The 12,409-nt window shown below is 39.6% G+C and overlaps 1 protein-coding gene across 2 annotated transcripts in view; it reads left to right on the forward strand.

Moving 5' to 3' along the window:
• Positions 1–12,409, forward strand: part of sgsm1a (small G protein signaling modulator 1a) — a 104,775-nt gene that overhangs the window by 88,265 nt on the left and 4,101 nt on the right. For both annotated transcript variants that reach the window (XM_028825164.2, XM_051921385.1), the window contains 7 exons: positions 2,708–2,836; positions 4,110–4,292; positions 8,127–8,198; positions 8,405–9,049; positions 9,426–9,550; positions 9,665–9,747; positions 9,889–9,998. In XM_028825164.2, the coding sequence (XP_028680997.2) occupies positions 2,708–2,836; positions 4,110–4,292; positions 8,127–8,198; positions 8,405–9,049; positions 9,426–9,550; positions 9,665–9,747; positions 9,889–9,998 (1,347 nt within the window). The remainder of the gene's footprint in view (positions 1–2,707; positions 2,837–4,109; positions 4,293–8,126; positions 8,199–8,404; positions 9,050–9,425; positions 9,551–9,664; positions 9,748–9,888; positions 9,999–12,409) is intronic.

Consider the following 12,409-nt stretch of genomic DNA (forward strand, 5'->3'; position numbering starts at 1 on the left):
TTATGTATATGTAACAATCCCCATGAAATTAACAATCTGTTTAAATTGTACATTAGCATCCCCATACGTGAGCGGCAGAACCACAAAGAGGCTAGTGCGTAGCTCAGGCCCGGGGTTGGCGAGCAAAGCAAGTAGGGGGCAAAGCCACCTAGTTATCCATCCATCCATCCTCTTCCGCTTATCCGAGATCGGGTCGCGGGGGCAGCAGCTTGAGCAGAGATGCCCAGACTTCCCTCTCCCCGGCCACTTCTTCTAGCTCTTCTGGGGGAATCCAGACGTGTTCCCAGGCCAGTCGAGAGACATAGTTCCTCCAGCTTGTCCTGGGTCTTCCCCGGGGCCTCCTCCCGGTTGGACGTGCCCTCACCAGGGAAGTGTCCAGGAGGCATCCTGATCAGATGCCTGAGCCACCTCATCTGACTCCACTCGATGCGGAGGAGCAGTGGCTCTACTCTGAGCTCCTCCCGGATGACTGAACTTCTCACCCTGTCTTTAAGGGAAAGCCCAGACACCCTGTGGAGGAAACTCATTTCAGCTGCTAGTATTCGCAATCTCGTTCTTTCGCTCACTACCCACAGCTCATGACCATAGGCGAGGGTAGGAGTGTAGATCGACTGATAAATTGAGAGCTTTGCCTTACGGCTCAGCTCCTTTTTCACCACGACAGACTGATGCAGAGCCCGCATTACTGCGGACGCTGCACCGATCCGCCTGTCGATCTCCCACTCCATTCTTCCCTCACTCGTGAACAAGACCCCGAGATACTTGAACTCCTCCACTTGGGGCAAGATCTTGCTCCCAACACGGAGAGGGCACTCCACCCTTTTCCGGGTGAGGATCATGGTCTCAGATTTGGAGGTGCTGATTCCCATCCCAGCCGCTTCACACTCGGCTGTGAACCGATCCAGAGAGAGCTGAACATCACGGCCTGATGAAGCAAACAGGACAACATCATCTCCAAAAAGCAGTAACCCAATCCTGAGCCCACCAAACCGGACCCCCTCAACGCCCTGGCTGCGCCTAGAAACTCTGTCCATAAAAGTTATGAACAGAATCGGTGACAAAGGGCAGCCCTGGCGGAGTCCAACTCTCACTGGAAACAGGTTCGACTTACTGCCGGCAATGTGGACCAAGCTCTGACACCAGTTGTACAGGGACAAAACAGCCCTTATCAGGGGGTCTGGTACCCTATACTCTCGGAGCATCCCCCACAGGTTTCCCCGAGGGACACGGTCGAACGCCTTTTCCAAGTCCACAAAACACATGTGGACTGGTTGGGCAAACTCCCACGCACCCTCCAGGACCCTGCCAAGGGTGTAGAGCTGGTCCACTGTTCCGCGACCAGGACGAAAACCACACTGTTCCTCCTGAATCTGAGGTTCAAGTATCTGACGGACCGTCCTCTCCAGGACCCCTGAATAGACTTTTCCAGGGAGGCTGAAGAGTGTGATCCCTCTGTAGTTGGAACACACCCTCCGATCCCCTTTCTTAAAGAGGGGGACCACCACCCTGGTCTGCCAATCCACAGGCACTGTCCCCGATGTCCATGTGATGTTGCAGAGGCGTGTCAACCAAGACAGTCCTACAACATCCAGAGCCTTGAGGCGTATCTCATCCATCCCCGGGGCCTGCCACCAAGGAGTTTTTTGACCACCTTGGTGACCTCAGTCCCAGAGATTGGAGAGCCCACCTCTGAGTCCCCAGGCTCTGCTTCCTCATTGGAAGGCATGTTAGTGGGATTGAGGAGGTCTTTGAAGTACTCCCCCCACCAACCCACCACGTCCCGAGTCGAGGGCAGCAGCACACCATCCCCACCATATACAGTGTTGACACTGCACTGCTTCCCCGTCCTGAAACACTGGACGGTGGACCAGAATCTCCTCGAAGCCATCCGGAAGTCGTTCTCCATGGCCTCCCCAAACTCCTCCCACGTCCAAGTTTTTGCCTCAGCAACCACCGAAGCCATATTCCGCTTGGCCTGCCGGTACCTATTAGCTGCCTCCAGAGTCCCTGTAGGACTCCTTCTTCAGCTTGACGGTATCCCTCACCGCCGGTGTCCACCAACGGGTTCAGGGACTGCCACCACAACAGGCACCGACCACCTTACGGCCACAGCTCCGGTCAGCCGCCTCAACAATGGAGTTATATAAGTCAAAAAACATGTTATTTGTTCACTCATATGTCTTTGTCTAATATTGAAAGACATGTTGAAAACCTGAAAAAAAAACTGTGTTAGTAATTTACAGTAACAGAAGTAATCATGGAGGAGGCAAATCATTTTCCCACAAAACTATGTAACTGTGATCGCTGGTAGAGTTGCTTTATTGTCTAAACCAATCTGAAATCAAAGTGCTTTATATATAAAATCCTACAATTAAAATATTGCTTTTAGAGTATTTCAGTGGTCCCTCGATTAGATACTGGGCAGGTGTAAGTGTTAAGCTTCCAGCTGGAAAGATAAAAGACCATTCACAGCAGGTAAGTGCCAGCATTTTGGGAACGCATACGAGTGCAACTTATAGTAGTCTGTTTTACTGCCCATACAATCAAAGCAGTGTATATTATGTTACTTATTCATGAGGTCTAACTTGGAGTTCTGTAGCAAGGCTTTTCTCCCTGCATTTTACAGCTAAACAAGATTTCTCAAAAGGGCAAGTGAAGGGAAAAATGGGCACTTGTTGGTTTTCATTTCTCTCCATATCTTTTGCAGGCTTATGAAGAACCAGAGCTTCTGCGGCTAGTCTACTATGGGGGTGTGGAGCCCACTATTCGACGGCAGGTGTGGCCCTTCCTGTTAGGCCACTATCACTTTGGAATGACTGAGAAGGACAGGAGAGAGGTCAGTGCTACAATCATTTTCGGTTACCAGATATCAAATTGGAAACAAATTCAAAGACTCTCAATTTTTTTTTTTTCTTGTGAATCTTCTGAGTTCATGTTCCCAAAGTCAGTTTTTGACATTTTAAAAATGTTGCTGTTTTAAGTTTCAGTTCAGTTTTGTTGATTATTTTCTCCATCCTTAACTATTTATATCCAAATTTGTACCTAAAATTATCATTATTTCTGTTTGCTGTCTGTCACATTTGCATAGTTTCACATTCACTTTTGTTGTAGTCTTTGTTGGTTTCCTCAAGGATTTACTTCATCAGTCAGCCAATCACTGTACATTGCATATAATTTCTCCCTTGGCAGACACCATCCTTTAGATGTGAACATTAATGTACAGCCTCTGGAGACACATTATCACATGTAGCTCAATGGTGGATTAAGTGAAATTCACTGCATCTTATATTGTGACAGATCCTCAACTTGTTTGTTTCCTGTCCCAGCAGCCAAGCCTTACTGGGGCTTTTTTCTTCTGACCATGTGTTGTTAGCTTTTTTTTTTCTTTCTTCCTACTTTTTAATATTATTCTGAATTGATTGTCACTTTTCAAGTTATTGTTTCACTTTGCAAATTCTTAACTGGCACCCAGGGCTTTCTTATGTTCAGTTGATTTTAGAAGCAGTTGCTTTTATCTTAGTCAGCATTATACTGTTGAGTTAATTCAAGGCATACATTTTTGTTAAGCCCTACATTCCTTACTTTCTATTTTTATGACCTTTCTTTTTTGCTTCTTGGCTTTGTTTTTCCAATTTGTGTTTTCATCTTTGCCTATCCGATTATGGACACCCCAACAAAGGCAAAAGGAAATGTCTGCATGGCTTATGACACATCTCTATAGGGATTGAATGTTTGAGTGTCTAGTCTTTTATATTATTTTAAATATTTTAATTTGTTTTTGTCTCCTGTAGCCTCTTTCATTTTTATTGATAGATGTGCAATCCTCAACTACAGAGTATATACCTCATCAGACAGCAACTTTTGGCACACTTAATTTTAATTTTTATTTAAACTTCTTTTTAATTTGTAACAGGGTTTTTTTTTGTGTAAGCCACTAATATGTAAACAGGTTTTAAAAATTATACCACAGTTGGGGAAATTTAAAAATCATAATATAATTAAAAATTTTGGTTAGATGTTAGTTTTCATAAAAAAGTCAAAGAAAAAAGTTAGATGGAGATGTGCAGAAAATGTCATAAGCTTAAAAGTGTGTCTTCTTCACTCAACAGGTAGATGACCAAGTGAGGGCGTGCTATGAACAGACTATGAGTGAGTGGTTGGGCTGTGAGGCCATTGTGCGGCAGCGGGAAAAAGAACAGCATGCTGTTGCTCTCGCCAAGTGTTCATCGGGTGCCAGCCTAGACAGCCAGATCCAGAAGATGATGCACCGTGATTCAACTGTCAGCAATGAGGTAAATAGTTGTCAGGAATTTGTAGCAGCATGAACTTAGAACCATGAAAAAAACAGGCAGCTGCTTCTTTCAAGTAACAGAGATCACACCATCATTAACCGTCTGCTTTCAATTTATGCGCCAGCATGAGTATCTTACTAAGTTTCTTTTTTTCTATTCTAAATCAGCAAAATACTGTTGACGGCCATAACTTTAACTAAGTTGGCTGTAGCAGGGGAATAGTAAAAATAGCAGTTGAACTAGAAACACTGAATTATGGGATATAAAAAGAGGAAAATGTTTTTTTTTTTCTTTTTTTCTTATTTTGTTATCTAGCTTAAGTATCAGAAGGTACGTTGACACATCAGTTAGTGGCACAGTTTCATAGGTCCAGTAAATTGGCTTTGATTTCAGGCCTGGCCGTTGTCAGTGGTGACCAGGCAGTGACACAATAAGTATATGTATCATTGCATGGTCATTTCCTGGCACACATGCACAAATGTGATTTGTTTTCAAAGAGTGCAATACCCTCTTTATACAGTTATTATCTGAAAGGAGTGTTATGACATTAGAATCCTTTCTTATATTCATGAGATCTGGCACCTTTGGGAACACCACAGTCTGCAACACCCCACGCATATGTCATGACAGTCAAACCAAACAGGTACCCAAAATAGCACCTCTCATGAAAACACGAAACACAAAATTGGTGTACCTTTACAAATAAACATACAAAATGCCATAAAAAAAAAATATCATCTTAAAAAACAGGAAACACAAAATTTGAGCACTTTTACAAGCAGACATACAAAATGCTATCATCTATGAAAAAAAAAATATCTTAAAAGTAGTATCAAAATAATAGTGTCAAAATACTGGTTAAAAAATAAATAAATTATAAAGCAAAAATATATTTTATTTTCACAGTCATGACATGACAGCACAGGCCATTTCTTACTTCCAACAGGAGCAGTTGGATTTCTCTTGGTTGTATGTGCTCCATGACACTTTTCCGCACTAAATATGAGTCAATACCAATACCCCATTTTGTTGTGTGTTCCAGTATCCATGCAAATTAGACCACTGCTTCTGGGTCTACAAAGTTGGTATATAAACTTTTTTCCTTAAAACTTTTAATGGTAATAATATAAATAAATCTTAATATATAAATTGATAATCTAAAGTCACATGGCAATTTTAGAAAAAAAAAAAAAAGACACTAAAGTCTGTCACACATAAGCCATGATTTTAACAGAATATGTCAGAGGTGTAATAGTGAGTCGTTCACTGTTGATGTTAATGTCTTTCATGCACGCTACTCCAAGTAAATGAAGAGAACGGAAAAACACTAAGAAAACCCCTTCCAGCAGCTCTCACATAAGTATGCTATGCTAAAAACAATAGGCACAGATTTTTGGTTTAAATACTGTGTATAATAAATTGGCCACCACATCACTCCTTGCGGGCGGCACGGTGGCGCAGTGGGTAGCGCTGCTGCCTCGCAGTTGGGTGATCTGGGGACCTGGGTTCGCTTCCCGGGTCCTCCCTGTGTGGAGTTTGCATGTTCTCCCCGTGTCTGCGTGGGTTTCCTCCGGGCGCTCCGGTTTCCTCCCACAGTCCAAAGACATGCAGGTTAGGTGGATTGGCGATTCTAAATTGGCCCTAATGTGTGCTTGGTGTATGGGTGTGTTTGTGTGTGTCCTGCGGTGGGTTGGAAACCCTGCCCAGGATTGTTTCCTGCCTTGTGCCCTGTGTTGGCTGGGATTGGCTCCAGCAGACCCCTGTGACCCTGTGTTCGGATTCAGCGGGTTGGAAAATGGATGGATGGATCACTCCTTGCATCCTGCTGTAGTTCTTTGTTTTTTTTTATCCTCAAAATTTTAAGATGACTTGAATCTTTTGATTGTAACAGAGCATAAGCATCAATAAATTCAGAAAAGTATAGAGGGAAGACATTCACGTCCAGAGGATTTTAAAATGCTTTCCTTATAGATGTTAATTACTTTATTATTTGTCATGTACGATTAGCTTTATGTTATTTAATGACTTAGTGAGAAATAGATGAATGATACTTTTGTCCTATTGCTTAAAACCACAGAATTAAAACAGTCTTACTAATTTTTTCACATGACAATGCATATACAAGGGACTTTGATAAAGTTTCTGCACTTTTATATTTTCGCTGGAAATGGTGAAGACTGGAGAAGTAGTAATTGGGCATTAAAAAGTTGGTATGATGCAGGGAAAATTGCTTTGCAAACGAAGGTGACTATGTAGAAAACGGATGTAATTTGTTTTTGAAATTCTTAATAAATAGAGCTAAAAAAGTACAGAAACTTTTTGTATGTCCCTCGTATAATATGAGGAAAGCAAATCTTAGTGTGGAAAGGGTGATAACTTACGTCTCAATCAATAACACAATACATAATTAACATTCAGCCAAATATATATTCTAAAATTAAGTATCAGACTATATTCATTTCACTTTAAGCATCAACACTAGTTCATACTAGTGCATTGTAGATCCTCCAAGTCCTCCTGAAAAGTCAGATTGTGTTTTTAGTTCTTGCCTTCCCAGGTGGACTTAACATATTACATTTTTGTATTGTATAACATATTAATTATTTAAAAGATTTTAAAGCCAGATTTAAAAAGAAAGTTTATAAACATATTTTTCCACGGTGCATTTACTTACAGCAAGGCATTATTTCCCTTTTTATAAGTAATTTTTGATTTCTTTTATCTATTATATTTGTAATATGTCTCTGTAAATGTCCTGTCCATTGTTGTTTCCAGCTTTGTGCCTGAGGCTGCCTGGAGAGGATTTCACTACTTGATTTGGTCTTACTATCTAACATTATGACCTTAAAGGAAGTGCTATCATTTAGATTTTGAGAGATATTTAATGTTCATGATTAAAAATCATTACAGGTCCACTTCCTCAACCTATAATCCTTAAGTTATGTAAAAATCCAAAATAATTAGTCGAGCATTTGACTAATAAAATGGTGTCTATATATATATATATCCTATCAACCAGATATTTAACCAAAAGCACAGCCTAAAAACCTGAAGTTAGCCAATGTGTCTGAATAACTATTTACTGTGAATGTGTGCTGAACAGAGAACCAAGCTTCAAATCATGGCTGTTTTTTTTTTCCCTTAGCTTTATTGTGCCAAGGACACCACAGCACTAAATTGAAAAATATGAATAAAAAACAGATAAATTGGTGAATGCCACCATTTCAGTCTGACTAGGAGTAATTCCTAATATAAAATAGGCTTTATGTTTATATACATTTGTTTAGACATAGTATACAAAACATGCAATTTATTGCTATGTAAAACCACGATATTTTAAACATTTCCACAGAAATGGAGAATGTTCAGGACTTCTTTCAAGGACTAGTCTCCCAATTTTTAAAGATTTATCTGTAAATCTGCAGGACATTACATTTCTTTGGTCATTGAGAGAAAAGCAAAAAAAAGTAAACCCCCTTTCCTTTCATTTGATCTCCAGTTTCAACAGTTAAATCTCTTTGTTACTAATGTTCTTCAGCCAAACTTTAATAGGATAATGTGCATTTTAATTTACCATTATGGAGTTTCAACTATACATGTACTAAATGTCAGCCAAGTGTAAATGCATGGTTTCTCTTCACCTGAATCTACTTTCTAGCCCATTTGTGTAATTAATGCAGTTTTTGCATATTCTCTAAAAATATCCCTGCGTCCTATTTATTTTTCTTATTTTGTAAACAACTTAGAAATCTTATAACTCCATTAATTATTCATGTTGGCTTTTGTGGAAGCACATCTTGTAACCATCATTTCAATTTTTGTCATCACTTAAAGTCTTCCCTGAGTTGTAGCTCTGGCAGGCAAAGCCACCCTCGTCTACAGAGTGACTCCAGTAGCAGCACACAGGTAAGGCCTGTATTTATTGACATGTTCTGACTTCAACCAAAAAATCCATTTGGGGGAAATGGGTCGGTTTTTTGTAGGTGTACTGAAAAGTGAGATTATTTTTATTGGGGCTATGTAAGGATGTATGTCAGTGATGTTCTGTCCCCTACTGTGCTGTGCCTAGCAATTGCTGATTTCTTTAACCTTCTGTATGTTTGTACATTCAGGTATTTGAATCTGTGGAAGAGATTGAGCAAATGGAAGTGGAGGTGAAAGTTGAAGATACCAAGCATACAGTCAAAATCCCTAATGGGACCATATTGAATGGAAGCTACTCTCCTGATTCTGGACATCCTTCCTCCCGCAACTTCTCAATCACTTCTGGATTTTCTGAGCACAGCTTCAGTACTGAGGACAATGCGGGAACAGAATCTGCAGTGAAAATGAGTGAAGAGCAGCCAGCAGAAATGCCACAGCAGCAACCAGGCCTTGGTCTTTGCAAGAAAACTGAAAGCACAGAGAACAGACAGACAGTTCATGTTGAGGAGATTGAAGGATCTATTAAAACAGCATCTGAGGTGCTTCCGCCAGAGAATCCTAATCCAATAATCCCTATGTGTTTAGGAGACCAGCATTCAGTTACTGAATCTGGCATGGAAGATACAGTCTCTCTTCAGATGGAAACCCTCCCAATGCTGGAGATGCAAGTTGACACTGAGGTTGAGAAGCAAAGTTTTGTAAGCAGTGAAGATGCACTTTCAGAGGAACCAGAAATGGAAAGTCTCTTCCCCCAGTTTGACTCTCTTGTGGTTGAAGGAGAAAACAAACCTGAAGCAGCTTCCCCCGTCTCTTCTATTGGGGTCACTTACTCAGTAAGCCTGTTATGTAAATTTTTTAGTGAATGGTGGCATACTTAAATAACTTTGTCATGTTTGGAATGTAGTCTCATTCCCAAGTAGGGTCCTTTCTGTGTGCCACTTTTATGTTCTCCCCACATTTATGTTGGTTGTTTCCCACAGTCCACAGGTATTGATTTTAGGTTTGCCTGGTACAAATGTGTTGTGTTTGTGTGCATATTAGAGTGGCTTCATCAGGCTTAAGAATGTAGTATAGACGCTTGCTCCCCATGATCTAACATATTGTTGAATATGTACAAAATCTGATAGAAGTCCTTTCTTTTTAAAACTACTCATCCCATTGTATGCATTTGACTCGTTTGCCAATCCTTTCCTCTGTTCACTTCTGCAGCAGGAGATGCTGGATATGTATACAGTGAATCTTCACCGTATTGAGAAGGATGTCCAAAGGTGTGATAGAAATTACTGGTACTTCGCTCCAGCCAATTTGGAGAAACTGAGAAACATTATGTGCAGGTGCTGTAAGGCCATATACTATATGCTGTCACTGGAGGATGTTTTTGTTAGATTAGAGCTCACTTTAGATCTTTCTATGTTAAGTAATTTCTCTGTGTTATTACTACCTTGTAGTTACATATGGCAGCATCTGGAGATTGGCTATGTCCAAGGCATGTGTGATTTGCTAGCACCCTTGCTTGTAATTCTCGATGATGGTGAGTTACTTGCAGGCATGAGACTGCTGAACTATTGAAGAGGTTACTCAGAATAACCAAAGGCTTACATACATGCTATAGATGTGTAAAAAAATATTTAAAGGGAGCAGCTTACCTAAACACCTGAGTTTCATTTTTCAGAAGCGATGGCTTTCAGCTGCTTCTCAGAGTTGATGAAGAGGATGAACCAGAATTTTCCTCATGGAGGAGCAATGGATACTCATTTTGCTAACATGCGCTCCCTCATCCAGGTACAGTATAGCTGAATTTTCCAATGTCATATTTTATGAAATAAACTACACTACGTATCATGGCTGCATTCAGGAGTGATAATTACAAGATGACCTATATTATAATCAGCTCCAGCCTGTAACCGAGCCTGTCGCCAGCAACAACAATCTATGTATTATCATTGTTTATACTATTGTTGTTTGCAGTGTAATACTTGCATAGAGTCTTTTGGATTTCCAGGACATGTGTTTTCACTTAATGAGATATTGGTTATACATAACAAATAAATATATAATGATTTACAACTGATTTGCAGCTGTTGATCATAGCTTTGCGCTATTACTCCACCAACCCAACAATTTAATCATTTCAATAATCATATTTATTTAATGTCTTTACTAAAATTAACTTATAAATCAAATGTGCTCTGTACATTTTTTTCTATATTTCTATAGCTGGAACATAGACAGGCCTATGGTAAGGAGTATACCAGCAGTTTAACGTTTTATTGTCTCTACACCTTTTTTTTTCCATTTTGCAGTGCAGGTATCTCTTATACTATTCCACAAGTTTTTCAGTCTGTGGTATTTAAATAAATTACAGATTGATTAAGTCAACATACTGTATATTGTCTGAGTAATGCAATATTTCCTACCAATTATTTCAATACGGAAATTCAATGTATGTAGAATTATCATAATATGTATATTTTGTGTAGTCTATAGCTGAGGAAAACTCAGGGTTTCCAAAGAACAGAAGTAGAAAATACATACATAGATAATCAAATAATTCCCTCTGGGTAAATGAAATTTCAACTTGGAATTAACTTCATGAATACTAGGGGGCTCTGCCCCCCCGTTCGCTTCACTCGCCAACCCCTGGGTGGGTGCTATATGCTAGCCACTTTACGGCTGTGCCGCTCGCGTATGGGGATGCTGATGTGCAATTGAAACAGATTGTTATTTTCATGGGAATTGTTACATATGCATAATAGACCTAACTATTTTACATGACAGCGAGTAATTAACCATAGTAAAAATTTAAAACGTAATAAATTGAAAGAAAATTATGTTTCATGTTGCATTATATGACATTGCGTTATACATTTTCTTTCTGTTTGGCTTTGAAATTAACACGCAAATACTTTTTAAACTTACACTTATACTATACAACTTCAGTAAAAACAATATCTGGAATTAACTTTTTGTCAATATCGCATTGAATTTTGATTCAGTGTTTGGAGTTACATCGTGACAATGCAACGTATAACTGCCCATGAGTGAATATCATTTCTTTCTCTCTAATAAATAAACCGACATTTTCAAATGTTTGTTCCTGTAATTTGTTAATGGTCATAGAAAAGCTATTCTAACGGGAAACTGTAAACGTTTTAATATGAATGGCATATTAAGATCTCCTTTGGTGTCTAATGTTATCTGCGGAAGATGTACTGCATTACCTTTCTTGTTGCCTGTTAAAATTTTACATGTCAGAGTTGTTCAACCAATTTTTAATACAACTAATCTTATCCTATTGCATAGCCCATCACTCATAAATACATACATACAACAGTAATTCGGCCAGTGGAAGACCGGACGGTGTTAACATTTGTTTATGGCATATTGCAAGTTGATGTTTTTATCTTCTGCAACATCACCACCAACTGCTTCAGCATAGTCTATTGATATGCATTTAACCAATTTGCTGTGTAACCGATCGACAATTTTTGCGTTAATTCGTTTGACTTCATCGTTTCTCTGTGCTACGATTGCACTGTACTCATTTCTTCTATTGATAACCCTTCGTGATGAAATTCTTCAATAAGACTTGGACATAATAAATCTTCTTTTACTGAGAACTTAAAGTGAGGAAAACGTAAAAATGTATAACAGCTGAGAGCATAGGAACTGTGTCTGACAAATGCATTCACATGAATGAGAGGTGACAGGACCATGGGCCTGGGCCGCTAACCTGAAATAGTTGAGAGGAGGATGGGACTTGAAAAAAATCTCTTGGCAATAGTCTTCTCTCGCGGGACTTGAAAAAATTGCTTGGCAATAGTCTCGTCTCATCTCAAGTTCTCTTTACATACCATAGATCTTAGAAATGCAGAATATGTATGTAAAAGGAGTGACATTGTTTCTAATTGTGATTACGGGACAAATTACGGGATAAATCCTTATAGTCCATGTGGCCAGCATGTTGTAAACTAAGCACCTGTTATAGCTTGTCCTGTACTTAGACCAAATCATGTCACCATAATAAGAAGACTGGACCTAAATGGCTGAGCTAAACAAGGAAAACAATTCTGTTGCCCAGACAACTAATGTCATTATTATGTGCGAAGGGCATGTTGTCACAACCTCACATGATCAGCATTATTATAATATATACTGAAAATGCAGCTATGTACACTATGTATGTCTGTTAT

Source organism: Erpetoichthys calabaricus, chromosome 18, assembly GCF_900747795.2.
Source record: "Erpetoichthys calabaricus chromosome 18, fErpCal1.3, whole genome shotgun sequence".
Lineage (NCBI taxonomy): Eukaryota > Metazoa > Chordata > Cladistia > Polypteriformes > Polypteridae > Erpetoichthys > Erpetoichthys calabaricus.